This window comes from Carya illinoinensis, chromosome 16, assembly GCF_018687715.1.
Source record: "Carya illinoinensis cultivar Pawnee chromosome 16, C.illinoinensisPawnee_v1, whole genome shotgun sequence".
NCBI lineage: Eukaryota > Viridiplantae > Streptophyta > Magnoliopsida > Fagales > Juglandaceae > Carya > Carya illinoinensis.
Window position 1 is genome coordinate 1,659,958 of NC_056767.1, and position 23,515 is coordinate 1,683,472.

The following is a 23,515-nucleotide window of genomic DNA, read 5'->3' on the forward strand; positions in this document are numbered from 1 at the left end:
TTAATTGCTACATAAAAACTTTAGACACTTCACTCTCATTCTACTACGACGAGATAACATCAAACTTCGGCTTTTAAGTTTTTTATTTAAAAAATAAGAGATGAATATTTTATGTAGTGTGTTAAATTTGAAATAAGAATTAGGTATCTAATATTATTCTTTAATTACCTTAAATCAATTTTTACATTTTTTTTTAAATGCAGCTCAAATATTGATAAAGAATGTCAACTCATTGTAATAGAAAAAAAATTAGTAAGAATTTATCAATAAACTTTGGTCTTTGCCTTCTTTTATATTTAAAAAAAAATTAAAAATTAAAATAAGATTGAGTCGATGGGATTGTGATTGTTCCTATCCAAACACGAATTGCAACCTCTTCGCAAGTCCAAAACGGGTGCAGAGTTGCAACCAAACCCAACTCACGGAATACATTCTGCACAGACCCAAAAGACAACCCTTGAACAAATTATATATTGCCGACTCCTCTGCCCTTCCCTTCTGGTCTTCTCTGCATTTCCTTCAAACCACTTCTTGCCCTGTCTCAGCTATCCATTCCTTCCAGTTTGCCTACTCCGTTTACCTCGTTTCAATTCCTTTGTTCTCGCCATTGCTCCGATTCTCTTTCTCGTTTCCCACCGTCGCCCCAAGTAACCTCTTTCTCTACGCTTTGTCTGCTCTCGATTGATTGATTTTGTTTTAAGACTCTTTTCCATTTTTTAGTGATAAATTTCAGGTCTTTTTCATATGAGATTTTGTAGGATAGATCTGATTGTATAGGTTCTGGTTCTGGTTCTCGGTCTACTCATCGAATCCAATTCGTCGAAAAGAAAGAACGTATTTTTGATGGGTCGAAAGAAGCCGATGGTTCGTGGGGACGAAGCCCCTGCTGCGGTGTCTAAGTCGAAGAAGAAGGAGGTCGTCATCGACGACGATGAGTACACTATCGGAGTTGAGCTGTCCGAGGAGCCAGAGGCTCAAGATAGGGTTGCTGTAACTGGGAAGAAGAAGGGTAAGAAGGGGGGCGCGAAAGCTTTGAACCCCAAGGACGATGAGGGTGACGATGTCGAAAAGGAAGAGGACGATGCTCCTGATACGATGTTTACTGGGAAGAAGAAAGGGAAGTCGAAGAAGGGCGGTGGGAATAGAGCGTTTAACGCTTCTGGATTCGGTTTGTTGGGAGAAGAGGATGACGATGAGGATGGACGCTCTGGACTAACTGATGAGAAAGACAGTGTGGAAGATGATGATGAGCAAGTGGTAAGCTTCTCAGGGAATAAGAAGACGAAGAAGAAGAAGCCGTCCAAGGACGCCAGCATGGGTGGTAGTAGTTTGTTTAGTGCATCGGCGTTTGATGCTATTGATGATGATGGTGACAATCTTGATGATAATGAGGGGGAGGAGGTGGATAATTCTTTGGGAGAAAGTAAAGTTGAGGATGGCGATGATGAAGATGAGCAAGTAATTGCTTTTACAGGGAAGAAGAAGAAGTCATCCAAAGCCAAAGGTGGCAGCAAAGGTGGTGGTGGTAGTGTGTTCACAACGTCTGATTTTAACGGGCTGGATGATGGGGATGAAAAGAAAGAAGAGGATGAAGATGTTGCCCCGCTTACTTTCTTGGGTAAGAAAAAGAAGTCTTCAAAGAAGACTGTTGGTAGTAGTAGTTCCTTTAGTGCTGTGTTGGCTGATGAGGAGAATGATGAAGATACTTCCGTGTCTGAACATACTAGAGCTGATGATGATACTGTAGGGGATGAAGATTTCTCTGCAATCACATTTTCGGGTAAGAAAAAGTCTTCAAAGAAAAAGAGTAGTAGCGTTTTTACTGAACTGGGAGATGAAGCTGAAGTTAGGAGTATAGATGAACCTGAACAACCGAGTATGGGAACTAGTAATGTGGTAGCTGAAGTGTATAAAGTTAATAAGAGTGAAGAGGTAAAGGACACTTCTAAAACTAAGAAGAAAAAGAAGAAGGGTGGAAGAACAGCTGAGGAGGAGGACGATTTAGATAAGATTCTTGCAGAACTCGGTGAGGCGCCTCCTATGTCAAAGCCGGCTGCTCTTCCACAAGAAGAGAAAATTGAGGTTCAACCTGAACCAGTTGCTCTGGCTGATGAGAAGGAAGGTGAAGAAGAGAGTGTGGATTCTGCTGCAGCAAAGAAGAAGAAGAAGAAGAAGGAGAAGGAAAAAGAGAAGAAGGCAGCAGCAGCAGCAGCTGCTGCCACTGTTTTGGAGGTGAAGGATGAAACCCAGGATGAAATAATAACTGAACCAACAAAGCCAAAGAAGAACGAATCTAAGAGTAAAGCTGCGGACAAGAAAGTGCCAAAACATGTTAGGGAAATGCAAGAAGCAATTGCTCGGAGAAAAGAAGCTGAAGAGAGGAAGAAGAGGGAAGAAGAGGAAAGGTTGAGGAAGGAAGAAGAGGAGCGACGGAAGCAAGAAGAACTAGAGAGACTAGCAGAAGAAGCTAAGCGTAGAAAGAAGGAAAAGGAAAAAGAGAAATTGCAGAGAAAAAAAGCGGAAGGTAAGCTTTTGACTACGAAGCAGAAGGATGAAGCCCGAAGGTTGGAAGCAATGAAGAACCAGTTCCTTGCTAATGCAGGGATGCTTCCCCCATCTACAGACACTGTTGCACAAAATAAACGTCCCAAATATCAGAACAAGAAGCAAAAACCAACTCACGATAAAGCAAATGGCGGTGCTCCTGACAAGCGGGTGGAAAATGTAGAAGCAAAGGAAGAACCACCAGAGACTCTGGCCAAGATGGATAGCGTCGATTCAGAGAAAGTTGATGAGGAGTCCATTGACATGGAGGACAAGTCTGAAGTGGCTGAGGCTGTCGAAGATAATGGAGTGGAAGAAGATGATGATGAGGATGAATGGGATGCAAAGAGCTGGGATGATGTTGCAGTTAATCTTTCTATTAAAAGTGCGTTTGCTGATGAAGAGGTCGACTCTGAGCCTGACCCAGTGGTTAAAAAGGAGACAAAGGTTGCAATACCAACTTCTCACAATGCTGGTAAGTTTTATGTTGAAATATCATTTCTTTGTTTTCTTGTTTTCTGACGGGCATATTATCATGATGGTTTTCGATTTAATTTTCTTGGACTTGTTTACATTCGCCTGCGAGGATATGCCTCGCGTCCATTTGTTTCGGCAACTACCTTCTCCATTATTCCTCTTTAGCCTTAGATGTTTTTTACATATAGAATTTTCAGAATTTGGAGAGTTACAATTTTTTTTATGTCAAGGGAATCCTGGACACCGTGCAAACGCTGCATTTTTTTTTTTTGTTCGAGAGTTACAATTTTCTTTCGTAGTAAGAAGGAGAGTTACAATTTTGTCGCTGATATCTCTGGCTTTTTATCCTTTTTTGTAATTTTTTTTTCATAGCATCCTGTTCAGACCTGTATAATTATATTAGCAATTCAGCATTTGACGCCACATGTTCTACACATTTGGCTAGTATATGCTTGTGAAATGCTATTTTGGAGGAAAAAAGTAGAACCAGTCCAGAAGTATAGCAACAAGTCGAGCAACAACCTTCTGTTGGAAGCACATCTGCATGGAATTATGAGAATGAAGATGATGGAAATGGATACATGATTTAGTTATATTATAATAATGTCTAGACCTTAAAAGTAAGCTCATGAGCCATTTAATGAATAATATGTTTCTGTTTCATCAATAATGTCTAGACCTTAAAAAGAAGCTCATGAGCCATTTAATGAATGATATGTTTCTGTTTCGTTCTCACAAAACCTTTTAATCAGTCGGTGAGGTGGGTTTTGTGATGTTCGTGAGGTGTACTTCAAGGAGCCCAAAGGAGGTTATCTCCATGTCCTCGTCTCAAACTAAAGGTGTATAACAAATTGAAGAATGCAGTGAAGACATCTACCTCTCAATCACGAGCTTTTCAGATAAAGCTAATGGTTTCACATAAGCATCTTAGTACGAGCAACACTGCACATGGAAAAGGTTCCTTGAGAGCCCTACTACCATAACTTTTCAGAATCTCATTGTAGCTCCATCTCCCACTTCAATTCTAGTATGTTAAAAAAACCTTCACCCAACCTTTTCTTGTGTTAATCCATAATCCCACTCGTCCATATTGAGAGTTCACAGCTGAACTCCACAAGGTCTCTCTAGTTCTGATAGCACCAAAGCTAATTCCCAAGAGGGCACAATCAATTAAGAGTTGGTTTTGAACTCTTAAACCATCCTTAGAGGTTGAAATGCACACGTCGGCCAGTTGACGAGGTGAAATTTGATCTCTTCACCTAACCCATCCCAAAGGAAGTTCTGCTGAAACTTTTCTACACACCTAGGCAAACTAGAAGGAAGCAATTTGGCAAGGGGAAATTTGAGCTCTTTGGTATCCTTAAAAAGCTCAGTCCAACTTCCTAAGGGACCAATTTGAGACGTGGCACTCAATGTACATTCACCTTTATCATGTTTCACCCACCCAATATGGGACTGAGTGGGGCATTACATATAACTCTTGTTTTCTGTCTAATGCCCTCTCTTTTGTTTTGTTTGAAAACTATGACTTATTACTAGTATTGGATCTAACTTGATTAATCTGAAATGGGATTTTATGGTCCTACTTTTTTTTTTATAAGTAAAATTTATGGTCGTACTTTCCAGCAACATATATGTTTTTCTGCACAGGTGGGAAATTTTATTTGTAAGGATTACGGAGATGTTGAATCACCTCAAGTTTCTTGGCATAGCAGATGCCTTTTGTACAACCCACATTGCCAAACAAGAAGATGGTAAAAAATAAAAATAAGCATGTTGATAAATCGTGTGTTTTTTAACCTGTCTCTGAATTTGCAAGGTCTGGGGTCTAGGCATATTGTCATTTCATGGCACTGTTAGGAACTACCTTGCTAAAGCATATTGCCTTTGGAGTAACTATCGTGCTTGTTTATTTTTTCCTTTGTCCTACTGATCTACCTATTGCCTTTCTTTGGTTTTTCAATCTACAGCACCTCCTGCAACTGCCAAACCAATGGGTGCTGCTAAGAAAACCACTCCTTCCCATCCAATAACATCTCTGAATCTTGAGAACAAGGAAATACAGGAAGCTGAACTTGCTGAAAAAAATAACAGAAAAGATGAATCCTCGAAAAAAGAAGCTTCAAGGTCTGATTCTACCTCCAAACTGAGTGAAGATAACCTTCGTTCCCCAATTTGCTGCATCATGGGCCATGTTGATACTGGTAAAACAAAGTTGCTGGATTGTATCCGAGGCACTAATGTTCAGGAAGGTGAAGCTGGAGGTATCACTCAACAAATTGGTGCAACATATTTTCCTGCTGAGAACATTCGTGAGAGAACCAAGGAACTGAAAGCTGATGCAAAACTGAAGGTCCCGGGTCTATTGGTTATTGATACTCCTGGGCACGAATCCTTTACTAATTTGAGGTCACGGGGTTCGGGTTTATGTGATATTGCAATTTTGGTTGTCGACATAATGCATGGCTTGGAGCCACAAACAATAGAATCACTTAACCTTTTGAAAATGAGGAATACAGAATTCATTGTTGCATTGAATAAGGTTAGGTTCATTATTTAATTTGCATTTGGTGTAGGTATTTTATTTTGTTTTTTCAATACTAAAAAAGAACTGCTTTTTCAATTGAGCAGGTGGATAGGCTCTATGGATGGAAAACATGTCGCAATGCACCAATTGTGAAGGCCATGAAACAACAATCTAAGGATGTACAAAATGAATTCAATATGAGGGTCACTCAGGTTTTGTATATTCCGCCATTTCTTATTTGTTTCATTATTTTCCGTTTGATTTATAACTCATTCATTTTGTTTGTTTTTGTTGGTTTTCAGATTGTAACCCAGTTCAAGGAGCAAGGTCTAAATAGTGAATTGTATTATAAGAATAAGGAAATGGGGGAAACTTTTAGCATTGTACCTACAAGTGCTATTAGGTACAAATTGTGGACTTTAGTCTTGTATTGACATAATTTTTTTGGGCTCTTCAGCTGCCAAGCTGTTTTTGCCATTGTCCTGATATTTTAGCTTTGTGGGTAATCCAGTGGCGAAGGCATCCCAGATTTGTTATTATTATTGATTCAATGGAGTCAGAAAACTATGGTTGAGAAACTTACATATAGCAATGAAATTCAGGTTTGTGATATTTTCGATATGTTTGATTTGCTTGAGAACCTGATAGTAGAATGGAAAATCTGATCGTGAGTAAATTGTCCACCAGTGTACAGTGTTGGAAGTCAAGGTCATTGAAGGTCATGGGACAACTATTGATGTTGTTTTAGTCAATGGTGTGCTTCATGAAGGAGATCAAATAGTTGTTTGTGGCATGCAGGCAAGCACCTATAAAGCATGTTTCCTCATGATCTCATGCTTGCTTTCAAATCCTTAATAATGAATCTCGCTTTGTAGGGACCTATTGTCACCACAATTCGAGCTTTATTGACGCCCCATCCAATGAAGGAACTTCGAGTCAAGGTATGGTTCTCTCTTTTGACATTCTCACGTTGTTTTCGTAGTGCCTGAGAAGGAAAAGTGCATATCAAAAAGTTCTTGAGTAGGAAAAGTAGAACTCCAGTAACTGCTAGGAAAATAACTGGCAAAGAAGAGATAGTCGAGCCTTACATTGAATTCTATCTGAACATACAGGAGACTTTTTTTCTTTTTTGGAAAGAACAAACATACAGAAGAGACTTTAAAGTGAATCTTTCTTTGATTGAATTTCAAGGCCAAGGTCTTGAAGGTAATCTGCAACAGTAGTCTGTTGAATGCTTGGAATCTGCTTATGACAAAAAGAGAGTAGTTGGAATCTTGAAAAAGGTTGCTAAGCTTCACTACTCGCCCTCTGGTAATGAAAGGGTGAATTATTTGGGACGTTAAACCTTTGAGGCAGGGTTGAAGAAAACATGATGAGAGAGAAGTTTACAAAAATCTGCCACAGTATACTAAAGTCATGTTGTACGACCTTAGAACTGCTATGCCACAATATCAGAATTGCTGGACAATGGATGAGCTTAAAATCTTTTTTTTCAATACATTGTTCCTTTGGGCAGCCGCTATGGATTATAACAACCTGAGTTTTGATGATCTTCTTGTATCATTTTCTGTATCTTGGAAGAACATTTGAAGGTCTCGTGTGCCTTCTAAAGTAGCCTTTTTTGTATGGAACACCGCTCTTGGGAAGATCTTGACCACGGATAATCTGAGGAAGAGGGGCTATGTAGTGATGGATTGGTGTTATATGTGTAAAAAGAATGGAGAATCTATGGATCACCTCCTACTACACTGTGAGGTTACAAGGGAGCTGTGGGATGAGATTTTTCAAAGGGTTGATGTTGCGTGGGTTATGCTCTCGAGGGTGGTGGATTTGTTAGGTTGTTGGAGGAAGATGCAAGGATGTCATCAAGTGGCAGCAGTGTGAAAGATGATCCCGCTGTGTATCATGTGGTGTATTTGGTTGGAAAGAAATGTCCGGTGCTTTGAAGACAAGGAAAACTCTACGGCAGAGTTGAAGAACTTTTTCCTACACACTTTACTGCTTTGGTTTTCCACCATTGTAGTAAACGGGGACAATGTTCATGATTTCCTGTCTTTAATTCATCGCTCATAGAATGTAACTAGGTGTCTTATGTATACTTCCTGTGTACACATGCTATGCTTATTTTCTGATCAATAATATTTTTCTCTTACTTATAAAAAAAAAAAAAAAAAAAAAAATCTAATTCAATGCTGATTTCAGGGGACTTATCTGCACCATAAGGAAATCAAGGCAGCAATGGGTATCAAGATCTCGGCACAGGTATTTTTTTCACATATTGAAGTCGGGCCAATCCTGCCTAATTATTAGCTTTATCTATTATTTAAGCAATACATTTGCACTACTAAAGTGAATATTGTTGGTTCTTTTGAAGGAAGTACCTGATATATTGTGTTTTATTTTAATGCAGGGCCTTGAACATGCTATAGCTGGCACTGGTCTATATATTGTAGGTTCAGATGATGATTTAGAGGATGTCAAGGAAGCAGCTATGGAAGATGTGGAGTCAGTCATGAGCAGGATTGATAAGAGTGGTGAGGGAGTTTATGTGCAAGCGTCTACCTTAGGCTCCTTGGAAGCACTGCTCGAGTTCTTAAAGTCCCCAGCTGTAAACATTCCTGTTAGTGGTATAGGCATAGGCCCAGTACATAAAAAGGATGTCATGAAGGCCAGTGTAATGCTTGAAAAGAAAAAGGAATATGCTACTATCTTGGCATTTGATGTAAAAATTATGAAGGATGCTGAGGAACTTGCAGAGTCTCTAAGTGTGACAATTTTTCGGGCCGATATCATTTATCACTTGTTTGATCAATTTAAGGCCTATATTGACAACCTCAAGGAGGAAAAGAAGAAGGAAACTGCTGATGATGCGGTCTTCCCATGTGTCCTTAAAATTTTACCCAACTGTATTTTCAACAAGAAGGATCCAATTGTATTGGGGCTTGATGTCCTTGAAGGCATTGCAAAGGTAATTATTTTTCACCCGATATGGCTTATTTTTTGTTGTTTGAGGGACACAATAATGTTAGTGAAATATAATTTGTCAGGATATGAAGTCCTTATCGGCACCAGATAATTCCTGCACTTCACTCTCTCTCACACGTCTTGGGTTTGAGAAAAGAGGAGATCTGGTTGAGACCAGCTACCTGTGGATTTCAGTGAAGTGAGAAAAAAGGGAAACCGCTAATAAACTTAAAACAAGAAGCTAGCTTAATAAGTACTCTATAATTTCGGTGAAATGTCCATTCAATTTTAAACTTGTTGAGTTGCTTAGGAGTTATGCTTTGGAGCATGGGGTTTATGTAGTGACCTCCAAATCAGTTCAACCAATCAACTTTCTTGAGCACACGGTGTTATTTTTGTTTACGCCCCCAATTTGGAGGTCTGGCTTTAGTACTTCCCAACAGAACAAGCCAGTGAAGCCATCTACGTATGTGAACTTTTCTGAGGCCAAAGTCTACCCTAGAGATTGTTTTATATACCTACTCTATTTGTTCTTCAGTTTCATAGTTCCTTCCCCCTTCCTATACAACTGCACTAGAATTGATAGGGATGGAAAAATGAAGGAAAGAGACGGGAAGGGAAAGGGAATTGAGAGTTTATCCTTTCTTTATGCTGTCATGTAGGAGAGAAGTAAGAGGAAGGAGGAGATGGTAAAGTTCTAAATGTTACCACTACACAGTCGGGAGGTGATAATGATGATAATATCAAATTAGTTAGCTTGTTGAGTTGTGCATGATTTGGGGGCTTTGTTCGTTGGTCAGATAGTAGTCAACAGATACAGAGACCGTGGATGCTACTCTGTTATTTTCTGTGCTCAAGGGTTGATGTTGTCCATTGTGAATGGTATGACCTAGCAGAGTTGTCAAAATATGGGACTTCTGTTATTTGTTTTCCTGTATGATATGCTTATGAAACTCTAAAAGTTCAAGATCTTGTAGATCAAGTAGCATAAATTTTGGGAACACTTTTGCAGTAGTATGCTTTGTCATTTATCTTAATAATGTGATTAAAGGGTTTGAACTTATTTATCATGACTTTTTACCAGCTCTAGAATTCATGGTCAGGCTGGGATGCTCCATCTTGTCTATATACTTTTTTGACTGAGGCTAACTTAGTTTCCCTGATCTTTTGCTTGATTTTACAGCTTGTGTTGTTGTAAACTTGTAAATATCATGTATGGCACAGAACTCCTGAGCAGTCTTGATGTGAATGAATACTAGTCCTGAAATTTCTCTACAATGTTGACTTTTATAACTGTGGGTTAGTTGTGGGTTTCAGATGATGCTTATTATCAGATGCCCATAGAGTTTGTGTAGCACGACTGATGCCATTTGCTTTCTGCACAGGTTGGGACTCCGATTTGTATTCCTCAGAGGGATTTTATTGATATCGGACGAATTGCATCCATTGAAAATAATCATAAACCTGTGGATATTGCAAAGAAAGGGCAGAAGGTTGCAATTAAGGTATATGTTCGTACCTATGATGCAGGATTCACTCTTTTTTATAAACAAACCTAGTCTAGTGCTGAATTTTCTAAAAATCTTACATCAAATTGTTCTCAGAGTCCATACAGTTTTTTGTTCTGCGCCATGTGCACGTCATCATTGAGACACTAGCATTTCCAAATAAAATAAATATGCCAGGCCCTTCTTAATTTCTTGGGAAATCACCAGACTCCATGAATCGATTTTTACAAGATTCAGTAACATCAAAAAACTTTTGAAAGTGAATTGTTTTTTTTTTTGTGTAAATCCTAATTATTTTTGGTACCTATAAAAAAAATTATTTTTCTATTATTGGTATTTTTTTTAAAAACAAATGTGGTTCAAACAAATGACTTCAGAATTATTCCTAGTTAGGTGTTCCTCTAGTATACATAACTCGGACTATTCCTTTTGAACTTTTTAATAAAATCTTCGATTGCATTGATAAAAAAAATATTTGATAGCACTGATAAAAAAAAAAATCTTCGATTACATATAAAAGAAAAAAGAACATAAGAAATGGGAATTTTTGGTCTCAATGCAATGCCCTTGCTTCCATAATGTTAGTTGGCATTTTCAGATAGTTGGCACCAATCCTGAGGAACAGCAAAAGATGTTTGGTAGGCACTTTGAGCTTGAGGATGAACTTGTCAGCCACATCTCGAGGAAGTCAATTGATGTACTTAAAGCTAATTATAGGGTAAGTGATTGAATCTCACACATCGGGGTTGTATACTGACCTTTCATTGCGCTAACCCTGGGTGGCATCGGGTGGCTTGGTTTTGCCATTCTTCATGCATTGTCTTTAAATTGTTGCTTATTTTGTAACTCTATAATATGCAGGATGATCTGTCTGTTGAGGAGTGGAAGTTGGTTGTGACATTGAAGAGACTTTTCAAGATACAATGATGAGGCAACTTTGAGTAGCTTTCCAAGAACAAAGGAGCTTCATCGAGACTGCTCTGTTACAAACAATGATGCAGAAGGAATGTGGTGGAGAAGAAGCTTTTGTCTATCATTTGGCCACTTGGTTTGACTTGGGGAGGGTGGTGCAAGGTTCCATTGTCTTGCACAGAGAAGCCCTTTTGCTCAGAGTGACCAATTAACTTGGTTTGATTTTTGTGAAAATCTCTTTCTTCTTCTTCTTCTTCTTCTTCTTCATTATTATTATTATTATTATTATTATTATTATTTTTTTTTTGGGTGGTGTTGGCATAGGAAAGAGGTTTCGGTACAAACAGGCAATCGAGGGAATGTAATAATGATTATATAGAGGAGCCATATGATGTTGATATATTGGCAATACTTTTTTTTGAAAGAAAAAATAATAGCCCGGCGGGTATTTTCAAACACAGTGATCCCAGAAAAGTAAAAACCCATGGATAATTCACAGACAAGTATCAGAAGATTAACTTTTCTTTTTCGTCTTTCGGTCATTTATTGTCATGTCTCCCTTCTACATTTTGGGTATGAAACGTGCAATTATTCCTTTCTTTTCTCTTTGTTTATGGGGCATTGCATTCGAAAGAAATAAAAGTATAATGCACAAGAATGGATCAAACCAGCCAATTAATGAATTGGAGGAAGTGCTGTTAAGGTAAGGGTCCATCAAGTTGAGAAGTGGGGAAAGTGGGAAGTGATCCATTGGTCTAAATTATGTGTTATAGCATTCATACTCCTATTGGTATTTTGGGCAAAGCATGTTGGCTGCAATTTTTGAGTGGATCTCCTATTTTACTGCATGAGGATTTCAGTGGTTCTCCTGGTCTATTCCATAAATTTGGTTCAGAAAATAGCCTGTTTCAGTTGATGGGGTTGTTTGGGCGAAGATAGATTTTCAAATCCTATATAAAGATATGAAATGTGTTAACTCTAATGTGTTGGACTCCGAGATCTACAGTGAACCTTAATTTGAGGGTTCAATACATGAAGGGATCCAGCATGGGGTCTTAAGATAAAGTTCTAACTGAACACTGATGATTCTAAAATCTAAAAGTTTAACCAAAGAGTCTAAATTTTTAGATTAGATAAATGATATTTACAGTTCTAAGGTGTGCAAGTTTCGCGTACTCTAAAGATTTGTTAACTTTTTTCAAAAAGTATACATATGACTTGTCCACTTTAAGATTGTATATAGTATTATTTTTTATATCAATAATTAAGCCCCTAACATATGATTTTTTTTTTTTAGATTGCCAATTTGCCAACCATGACACAAATTAAAGTCATGGGCGGAAAAATCTATATGTATGGATATAAAGTTAGATCATCAAATATTAAAAGGCGAATGGAGTGGCTTTAATGTCAGGAACCTCTCTAAGGCAAGGGTCCTAGGGACTCAATCCTGTAAAGTAAACTTCGGTCTCGTGGTACAAGTCTTAAATAGATAAGTCTCATACAAGTCTTTTAATTATAAAAAAGTGGATCTCACTAATGAATGAATAGTTTTTTTTTACACTTTTATATATAGGATCCACTTTTTTACAATGGCTGATATAAGATTAATTTATCTATTTTAAACTTGTACCAAATCATTTTTCTTAAAAAATATAAAAAAAATGCTGTCGTGATAAGGTTGATAACTGATAGTGTTCGAAAGCATGGTGAAATATATATTAGGATTGACACATATGCGTAGATGCGCCTTTATCTTCTTTTGGGCTTTCAGGATAAAAGTTAGAGGCTTTTGTGCTTTAGAAGAACTACAAAATGCCAACTTTCTTGACTTTAAATTGCTTTCTACGTACGCCTAAAGTAAAGAAAAAGACAGCAAGTTAATCAAGCTATTGTAATATATATATATATATATAGTATTATATGTATGTGCTCATAAATACTCTCTCTCTCTCTCTCTCTCTCTCTCTCTCTCTCTCTCTCTCTCTCTCTCTCTCTATATATATATATATATATTTGCAAATAATTAATCCATGTCTGAGTTAGGTTCAAGTACTGTTTGTAAAAGCTTTCCGGCCAAGTTCATTTACAAAACAGAATTAAAAAAGAAAAATCTTGATCGAATTTCCAATTCTCAAATAGACTGATCAACCCCAGATGATCCGAAGGAAACTTGCCCCACTGATTTTGGATTTTTTATTATTATTATTTTCTATGATATAACAAATAGAATTGGAAGTTAAGTTTGGTCTTTAAAACTAATTAAACCAAGTCCATTTATTTCTATATTAATGAAGACCGATTTAAATAATTAATATGAGTAATCATAATTTAAGAACATTAATTTAGCTCCCTTATCATAATTAAGATCAAATCTTAATATGGCCTCCATAATAACAAATCTTGCAGACCATTATGACCTAGAGTCAACTCAAATATTAGAGTCTTACCTCTCTCTCTCTCTCTCTCTCTATATATATATATATATCTCATAAAAGTTAACCCACGAATTATTTGTCGTTTAATATGATACGTTAAATTGTAAAATTACCTATAAAGTAAATTTAAAATATTATATGAAGTGTTTGTGAATTTATTTTGTGAAATGGTAGCACTTATATATATTTATATATATTCGCATTTTTTTTCTTGATTTTTTCAATAAAGATATATATATTTTTTTTAAAAAAAGAAAAAAAAAAGTTTAGTTCCTCCATCTCCTCCAGCTTGGCCAAGTCAAATACATTAAGAGGCATGCAATAGATAATTTAGAGACAAAAGCTGCCTGCACTATCTCCCAATTAATTAGGATGTTGGATTGTCATATGATCTGCTGCATGCATATATAAATATATAAACATATATAAATATATGTGTATATATATATAATGCGCATGCTAAGTGCTTATGATCCAATTAATTATATCATATCATTCCATAACTTAGAATATTAGACTGCAGAGCTTCCTCTAAGGACTCTACTACAGGCATGTTAGACTGCATTTGATTGATATGATTAATATCCCCTTCTGAGACAAGGATCTACACGTATGTTTGATAAGAACATGCTGATCAGCATGCATGTTTCTCTGTGGACGAGTACACTCCAGAGAGAGAGAGAGAGAGAGAGAGAGAGGTCATAAATCGTGATTAACTGGTTTTAGTATCCATCTGATACAAGGAAAGATGCAACAGATCGAGAAAAGAGAGAGAGAGAGAGGGAAAAAAACTCTCATGACTGCTTACAATATTACTAGGAGAAAGAGAGAGGGGCACATAAACAAAGGATATTATGTAGTTGGAGATTGGGGTATATTAATATCAGAGCCCACTAGATCCAATCAACTTGGTCAACCCAAAGGTTATAGCCATGGCAATCAAACCTCCAAGCAAAACCCGCACAACAGACCTAAACACAGGGGCCTTACCTAACAGAGCCCCCAGCCACCCAAAAACCACCAAAGCCAAACTCACTGTCCCAACAATCAAACCCACTCTTACCTTATACTCCTCTATAAATGAAGCTGCTAGCAGTGGAACCAATGCACCCACAGAAAAGGCAAGAGCTGATGCTGCAGCAGCTTGCATGGGGTTGGGCAAACTCTCTTTCTCTTCGTCTTCGGATCTGTCTTCACCATTTCCCCTTTCATTGTCTCTTTTCAGCTGGGCCAGCTCTATGTCCAACTGTGAGTACACAGACACAAACTCTCCTATGGCCATGCTGCAAGCCCCAGCAACAAGACCAGCAAACCCAGTAAGTATCATGGCCTTTACATCTTGTTTAACTGCTCCAACACCCATCATTAATGAGGCTGTTGACACCAACCCATCATTGGCTCCTAAGACAGCTGCACGCAGCCATTGAGATCTTTTAGAGTAGTCAAATTCCTTGGTTTCAAGCTCTAGGGCTGACTGTTGCTCGAGGTCCGTGGAGGGAATGGTGAATTTGGCATCATTGAGGGATGTTTGGTTGGATGACATGGTTAGAAATGAAAAAATAATGATATGAACTGCAGAGGAGGAGATGGAGAGGTGTGGAGGACACACGCAGTTAGAGATGGGTACGTACGTATTTATGGATGGAGATTTCTAATTATGGTGGAGGCAATGGTGGGGTCTACCCACTGATTTAGAGAAGAATTCAGCTCTATTAGTTAGGAAAAAGAATTAGAAAACTACCTTGTATCATATGATCCAAAAAATCATGGCAATGGCTGTCTGATCATTAGCTAATGGATATTGGAAGTTTGAAACACTGAGGCATTGCACTGAGTGTCATATCAGGGGAATAGTACTACGAAGCAGGAAATGGGAGCTAGATCAGGCGAAGAAAATGAAAGAAAAAAACCATCGCAAATTGTGTATTGATAAGTACTACAAACATAAAGAGATTATGTAAAAATAAACTCATAAATTGATATGGTATTATATGATGCTTTAGATATATTTTACAATAAATATAATTTTTGAGTTTATTTTTATATAATCTAGATCTCTTTATAGCGTTAGAGAAATATTTTGTGGTTAGAGTATTTCTCGTGTATTAGAGGTTCAAACTAGAGAAAACCAAAATTAATTAATTAAAGCCAAAAGAAAGCTAGAAAGAAACATTAATTGTGGGACTTTTTAATGGTGTGTTTGGGTGGATTGATTTAGGAGGGGGATTTGGATAAACTGGCCGGCCGGGGATTTAAAATCCAAATCACTTGTTGTATTATATATTAAGATCGTTGGATTTGGATTTATATTAACAAGGCCAGACAAGCATTTAAGCTTTTCAAGATCGTAGATTTACAATCATGATTGATTTGAAATGATCCAACTCTAAATTCAAATATACATCCAAATTCTTCATTAATGATCTAAACGCAACCTAAATGAAAGTGAGCAAAAAAGGGGGAAAAAGAAAACTGCCGGCAAGGAGAGAATTTTCTTGGGTGCATTACGTTTTCTTGTGAAGATCAGCATAGAGATGATGAGGCCGGACACCGAGAAGTTCATCCTAAAAGAAGGAAAGAAAAGAGATACACTTTAAGGCGGTTACAGATGCATGCAGCCAGCCTTGTTGTTCATGACTAAAGCATGACAACCAACACGATCATGACCTCAAGTAACAAAATCAAAGAAATGAAGGAAGAAAAACGGACGGAAAAAGGTTTTGAACTGCTCGATCGAGTTCTTCGGTTACAGAACTTGTATGCAAACATCTATCGCTACAACAGAGTTTTTCGTTGCAAAAACCGGTATCTGTTGTAGTATGTTTCGGCAACATCGTCCGACAAAACGTATAAATCTCTCATAAAATGTTGGCTAGTCATGCGGAAATATTAGATTCATAGTGGAGAGATAGTTTAATGGCTTGCCTTTACTCATGACCTTATTATTTGCACAGCCAAAGTACTACGTCTGGTACCATATCCACATGAATTAGGGTTCCGTGCATGCATGCATGGCACCTCCGGCCTCGTTTTTCAAGATCAATAAATATATACCAGCTAGCTATCTGTCTAGTACTAGTATGAATACCTATCTGATCGGTGATCAGTACTCCTGATGAATCTAACTAGCAAGGAATTAAATAGAGTGGAGATCGAGATCCACAATTATGGAGATCAAAATGCTAACATTGATACTTAATTTTAAGGGTTTTATTTATTTTATACCACTACTTCAAGATCATGCATGCTAACTTAGTTCCACAAAAGTAATCTTCTATACAAACTGATATAATTTGATGTGGTATATAAGATTGTAAAACTAATTCTTTTATTGTAAAGTAGATCTAACATATTATATAAAACGATGTCAGTTTGTATGTTTGCTTTTGTGAATTTTTTTGTGGTTATAATACTTCTCGATAGATAAATTATGTCAATTAATTACCATTTTTTTTTTTAATTGGAACCATATATATGATGATATATCTAGTTGAGCAATTATGTGAAGTTGTTCCGCTCCTTTTACTTTTGAAAATAGTGGAAAGACCGGACAGTTTCACGTAAAGAAACTCTACAAGTAGTGATATTACTACATCCTCCAATTATTTCTGAGAATATCCAACATATATCATGCGTAAGTAATCCTCTTAAGCAGACACTATCAACTTTTTGGGTCCACAGTCAATATTCATTAAGCATGCACGCACCAACGTACCTCTCTTATGTTGATTGCCTTGCTTTTTCTCCCAGTAAGAAACTCTCTCTCTCTCTCTCTCTCTCTCTCTCTCTCTCTCTCTCTCTCTATATATATATAAACAAAGCTCATAAATGGATTGATGAAGAGGAAACCACTAATATTATAGTGAGGGAGCATTCGTCCAAAATGAAAGTAGTGATGAGAGGAAAAGATCAGTGGGACTGAGAAAATACAAAGTAATTGAAGAAAGTATGCAATCCACACGATTGTCACCAACGATTCCATTATCCTATTCAATCCATTAACAGAAATGAAAACCTTTATTCTCTGCTTTCCATTCAACTTCCCAATCATGCTGCCTTTATGTGGCTTACAAGGTCTATTCTTCTATAGCCATAATCTGAGGGAGAATTCATTCAGTGTTCATTGCTTTGTTTGAATGAGTCATGAGGTTGACCATGCAATAATATTGATCTAATCCATTTCAAGATATATTATAATATTTCACTACATATCCCTTTAGAATTCATTAATGTTACATATCTATGATCTTTAGAGCTACATATTAAACATGTAGAACACTGGTAATTAATTTGTTTCTTGTATGAAAAAGTTTGATGGAGGATTTTTCGAGATACCCGGTAAATTGTCTGCAGACATAATTAGCCAAATATGCTCATTGAAAAGGAAAGAAAACCAATAAAGTTAGGTAGAGGACTTGGACTTGCATTGTGATTGAATGCACTACAAAAGGGAATGTGATATTTGCAATCCTACCAAGACGTAGCAACAGTACTTATTTATTTCTGCCTCAATGATTTTGTCGTTCACTTTTTTTCATGTAAACATGGGCTGCTGTATAATAGTGGATTTGTAGCAGAAAAAGCTGTGCTTTTTTACCATGTAAGGATGGATTAATACTCTCAAAACTTCTTTAGTTGCTTTAAGCTTTTAAGCAGCAGGCATAGATCCAAAGGAAGACCAACATTTCATCAGTACTGCGATATTGCTCATTGAAAAGGAAAGAAAACCAAAGAAGTTAGGTGGTACTGGTTCAGACTTCCGGGGTACTGCAATCGCAGGGTTGTGTGTGGAGAAAGCCATGGTGGAGGTGGAGGTGGAGGTTTTGGTTTTGGGCAAATCAAAACCAATCGGATTGGTGATTTCTTGTCTTCTGTTGCCCCCATTAAAGTGTGTTTTTTGGTAGTGGGCTTACATAGCTTCAACCAGAGATTATATATCCTCAAGAGCCGATAGGCCTGGATTTTATCTATTTCGTCTAGTTGGATTCAAATTTAGTGGAATTGACCTTAAAATGGGCCCAAGCTCAAAGTATGAAATGAAAAATTATATTTGTAAGTTAGCGTGGAAGATATACATCTTTCACGAGTCCTAGCCTCCATCTACTGACATTACAGAATTTGATTTGCGCGAGAAGTTCTCCACACTAGCTTGTGAGTATAAATTAAGCATAACTCTTAAATCTTAATATTTTGAAGGCTTTGGTGTCCTTGTTTAGTTCTGAAGATCCCACTTGTAGATCTGATGAACAAGATCCAAAAGTAAACAAGTAAAAGAATGGCTTAACTACAAAAGAATAATATATATTTCAATCGTGAGAATTAGTTCATGATGCTCCAGAACCATGTCAAACTCAGGACAGCAGCACAAGCAAAAGAAGGCAAAGCCTGATCTTCATAAAACTTGTATTGCTGAGTTACAATATACGCACCTATCCTTAATGATTTGACAGCATACGTATATTCCTTGCCAAACATTAGGATCCTATATAAAAAGAGCCAATTATAATATTTTGCGATGCAAGAAATATCAGCATTTTTTACATAATTGGAAATGAATATGAGAGAGAGAGAGAGAGAGAGAGAGAGAGAGAGAGAGAGAGAGAGAGAGAGAGAGAGAGAGAGAGAGAGATGGGCTGAGGTGAGAATTAACGAATTTGGATGGCTTGAAGTTTTCTGGACATGATTGAGGTTGAGTCAAACTCAAAGTGCTTGATGAATGGCTGGAAGGGAATGGGCATGTTTCATGCATGGTTTCTCATATATGAGAGCTGAGTGATCGAGTTTTGGAGTTCCAAATCTCCTTTTTTTTTTTTTTTTCTTTTCTTTTTTTCTTTTTTTAAAGAAAGAGACTGAAAATTACCCATCCATGAATGACCCCCTTTCAATTTTATTAAAAAATTCCTCACTTATGATGGAAGAATACCGTGGTAACAAAAACATCGCAATTTCAAATGCAAAACCCAATCCTACAAAAACTAGCATCTAATGTAAGGGAAATCCCAACTATCCAAACGTAAAGACCTCTAAGTCTTTTTTTTTTTTTTTTTAAATCCAACATACAATTACTTCCTAATAAAAGGGATACCCAACACATCCAATCTAATAATACCCCTCAATAATCTAGGAATGTCATCACCAAAAATAAAATCTCAATTCGAACCCTCTTCTCCTAGTCTCCTTGCCAAATAATCTGTCACTTCATTCCTTATCTGAATTGATGTACCACTTGAAAGTGGACTCCATCAAGTTCCTAAAGAAGAGCATCCCAATAATCTCAAAGATACCATAAATTACAGTCTCACTTCTTCACCCAATCCACCACAACTTTGGAATCACATTCCAAAATCATATTCCGATAATCCATTTCTTTGCATAGTCGTACCCATTGGAGTAAAGCTCTTAATTTAGCCTCATTATTGGTCCCGAAACTGAAGTGAGCAGAAAAACCCGCCTTTATCCAGCCCCGATGATCCCGCAACACTCCACCCCCACCACAATTTCTTGGGTTCCCACGGCAATTATTGCTGACATTAAGCTTCCACCAACTAAGCGGGGGCTTTGACCAAACAACTTGAACTGGTATACGTGCTGCCCGGAGCGTTACGTTAATGTCAAAAGCACTAAGAATCTATTCATCAGCTACGGAAAGCCTCTTGTCATGCATGTCATTTACCAAAATCCTCAACCATAACCGAACGGATCTCCATACCTCCACTACACTACCTTGAACTCCCTCCATTCGAGCTCGGCATTGTCGACGCCATAAGCACCACGTTAATATGCTCGGTAGAAGGCCAATTAAAACTCTTGATTTTTTCCCTTTTCTCGCACATGCCAGCCATGCTCCCACTTGATGCCACCAGGTTCTGGTTGGTAAACATGAGATGCCCAATGTCAAAGAGGCTATACGCCATACCTGCTCTGTAACCTACCCAAAAGCAAGAACATGATCCAGAGATTCGGTCCGTGGGACTTGACAGCAATCACATTTTGAGGCCATGGCCACTCCACTGGACTGCACCAGTGAATCCGTCACTAGGCAACTAAATCGAGCCCTCCACATACAAACTGAAATTTTCTTCAGTAAATATTTACTCCATATCCAGTCCATCCAAGTCTGATGTTCATCCCTCACTCGGATTAAGTCCCATGCACCGGCCATAGAAAACTTTCTGTCCAGTGCTGGCTTCCAAATCAAAACATCTTGCTCAGAACGGGCTGCACCAATTTCGCTGATCACAGCGTCCGCCAACTCCACACCAACTAGTTGCTGCAGCATGTCAACGTCCCAAGAGTCCCCAATCCAAACCTCCTTAATTTTCAAAACTGGCCTGCTAACTTCATTCACCATATTACAAAAAAGACCACTAAAAAACCATCTGTCATACCAAAAAGAAACCGTGCCCTCCCTTACTCTGACTTTAGTTGCCTCACATACATCCAAAAGAACAGAGACTATAGGCTTCCATAATCTTGAGCTATTACTTCAAGCTAATAGCAGAGAAACATGTTGGCGCCTTCCATACTTTGCTACCATGAATTGAGCCCACAACGAGTTCATCGATAAAATCTGCCACGCCAATTTCTTATGCATTGCTCGTTGGATTTCCAGAAAATTCCTCAAGCCCAGGCCCCCCTCCTCTGTTGGTTTACACATCCGAGACCATGCACACCACTTCATTTTTGCTTTCCTACTCTTTTCTCCCCAAAACAATGTAACAAGAATGGAATTAATCTTTTTAATCACAACCTGAGGGATGTTCATCACAGCCAAACAATAGGAAGCCGTACCAGATAACACATGTTTAAGCAAAATTAGCCACCCCCCTTGTGACAACAACCTCGCCTTCCACCCAGCAACTTTAGCCTGAAACTTCGCTAGCAATTGATGCATATGGATCGCCTTCAATCTACCACATACCAACAAAACCCCTAAATACATGACAAGAAAACTACCTTGCGCACACCCCGTTAATCTCACCAAACCACATTGCCCAGCTGCACTAACAGCTGGGGAGATAAAAATTGCCAATTTCTCTCAGCTAACCCGCTGTCCAAACCAAGTTTTATAGCAAGATAATACACTCCCCAATCTTCTCAAATATCTCTTTTCACCATTCAAGAAAATTAAAATATTATCCGCATATAACAAGTAAGTCACAACGAGGTCCCCATAGGATGATAAAACTTACCAATGCGGCCCTCGTCGAATTCTTTCCGAAGAAGCCTCGAAAGTACTCATTGCATCAAGATAAATAAATATGGCGACAGGGGATCCCCTTGCCGTAAGCCTCTTGTCGACTTGAAAAATCCTTTGTACGTCTCATTCATCATCATCGAGTACCAAGGGGACGCAACGCACTCCTTTACCAAACTACAAAATTTTTTCGAAAAGCCAAAACTAGCCAAAACATTAAATAAAAAATCACAATGAACCCTATCATATGCCTTCGCCATATCAAGTTTCACCATAACATTCCCTCCAACTGTCTTTCTTTTCAAAACATGAACCATCTCTTGAGCAAGAGATATGTTCTAAAAAATACTGTGACCCAGAATAAAAGTCCCTTGTTCCACCAAAATTAACATTGGCAAAAAGCTTGTCAAACGAGTCACAAGAATCTTTGAGAAGATTTTGTCTGCCACCGAACAAAGACTAATTGGCCGAATTTCTCAAAACTCTTGGGATCTAACACTTTCAAAATCAACACAATATATGACGAAGTATAAAATCTTGACAGCGTGGAACCTGCAAAAAAATCCCTTGCAGCCTCCACCACCTCTTCCTTCACTATTTGCCAACAAGAAATATAGAAAGATGATCCAACTCGTCCGGGCCAGGGCTACTATGCTGCAATATCAAAAAGACGGCATCTTTCACTTCCTCTTCCAATGGCAAAAGGCACAAGTCAGAATTTTGATCAACAGACATCTCCACACCCAACAACAGAGACAAATTTGCAGGCTCAATGTGCGGCATCTCCATAAGAAAATTAGCTGGCATTGCGAAACAACTGCATGAAAAAATTTAGAGTTCTGGTCACCCTTTTTTAACCATCTATTCTTTGCAACTTGAGCTATATGGATCTCCTCTTGCTTTTCCCAAACATCAATCTCCAGCTTGGTGACGAGATAGTCTGTTTCTATATCCTCCGAATATTCAGATTACAATTGGGCCTCCAATATTGCCAGCCTCGCTTCAAGTTCTTGCAAGTTGCCGTCCACTCTGCCAAAAACATTTTTATTCCAGTTCCGCAACTCCAGTTTGAGTCGCTTCAATTTTGTCGCCAATTTTACCAAGCCCAAATCCGACGTAGGCTGACCCCATGCCTCATTTACCAAACTGTGAAATGAGTGGTGAGAGCACCACATTTTTTGAAATAAAAAAGGATATGGATCATACCTTGTATTAACTCGGGATAAACGGACCACCATGGGGCTATGGTCCAAAGTCTTCCTTTAATATATTCAAGCTTCACCATATTGAAACATTCCAAAAAAACCATATTCATAAGCACGCGATCCAATCTTGCCCATTTATGTGCAGTCCCCTCCTACCCATTGCACCAAGATAAGGGATTACCAGCCAGCAAGAGTCAATACACTCGTTAAAATCGTCCATAGCTTGAGCAACTCGGGGCAACCCCCCCACATATTCTTGATCCTCTCGTATGATGTTGAAGTCTCCCATAACTATCCATGGATGTGCATTAGACCTACACTCCACCAAACTCGCCCACAACCCCCTTCGGTCCACCTGAGTACACTTAGCATACACGAACGAAACAAGTGTCTGAATACCCTCTAACAACAACCAACCGGTAATCATTTGAGTTGATACACTAGCCACTTCAAAATCGTACGGGGCTCTCCACAAAATCCAGATTTCTTCCCCTTCGGCCTCATTACAAAAATAACCATCAAAACCCAAAGAACTAACCAACCTTTGCAGCTTGTCCTCTCTTACAAAAGGCTCAAATAGAGCAACAATAGACCCATTATTTTTCTGAATCAAACTATGCAAAATACGACGAGAACTACCCAACCCCCTTATGTTCCATGCAATGATGGACTCTGTCATAGATTAAGTTTGGTGGTGTGGGTAGACACCCGTCGAGATTGATAAAGAACTAAATTTTTTTGTT

At 38.1% G+C, this 23,515-nt stretch overlaps 2 protein-coding genes across 5 annotated transcripts; one reads left to right on the plus strand and one right to left on the minus strand.

Annotated features, from left to right (window-relative positions):
- The first annotated feature begins 276 nt into the window (after positions 1-276).
- LOC122299696 (eukaryotic translation initiation factor 5B-like) lies at positions 277-11,388 on the plus strand. 4 transcript variants are annotated; one of them, XM_043110107.1, is made up of 13 exons: positions 284-647; positions 759-3,019; positions 4,992-5,563; positions 5,653-5,760; positions 5,851-5,951; positions 6,060-6,150; positions 6,236-6,346; positions 6,424-6,489; positions 7,751-7,810; positions 7,959-8,516; positions 9,898-10,017; positions 10,619-10,738; positions 10,882-11,388. In XM_043110107.1, the coding sequence occupies exons 2-13, from the start codon at positions 844-846 to the stop codon at positions 10,945-10,947; spliced, it is 4,149 nt and encodes a 1,382-aa protein (XP_042966041.1). In that variant the 5' UTR covers positions 284-647; positions 759-843; the 3' UTR covers positions 10,948-11,388. The 4 variants fall into 4 exon arrangements, with proteins under 4 accessions (XP_042966042.1, XP_042966041.1, XP_042966040.1 ...); XM_043110109.1 differs by lacking the exon at positions 284-647 and adding an exon at positions 4,672-4,775 and having other exon boundaries at positions 2,893-3,019; XM_043110106.1 differs by having other exon boundaries at positions 284-3,019.
- Positions 11,389-14,069: 2,681 nt separating this feature from the next.
- Positions 14,070-15,021, minus strand: LOC122298587 (vacuolar iron transporter homolog 1-like). The gene has a single exon (XM_043108407.1). It carries the CDS (start codon positions 14,911-14,913, stop codon positions 14,254-14,256), a length of 660 nt encoding a protein of 219 aa, XP_042964341.1. The 5' UTR covers positions 14,914-15,021; the 3' UTR covers positions 14,070-14,253.
- Positions 15,022-23,515: the final 8,494 nt, after the last annotated feature.

Coding starts and splice junctions, on each gene's coding strand:
- LOC122299696 (XM_043110106.1), top strand. CDS start 844: ATGGGTCGAAAGAAGCCGATGGTTCGTGGGGACGAAGCCCCTGCTGCG. Junction 5,761..5,850: donor TCAATATGAGGGTCACTCAG/GTTTTGTATATT, acceptor GTTGGTTTTCAG/ATTGTAACCCAGTTCAAGGA. Junction 6,347..6,423: donor TAGTTGTTTGTGGCATGCAG/GCAAGCACCTAT, acceptor CTCGCTTTGTAG/GGACCTATTGTCACCACAAT.
- LOC122298587 (XM_043108407.1), bottom strand. CDS start 14,913: ATGTCATCCAACCAAACATCCCTCAATGATGCCAAATTCACCATTCCC.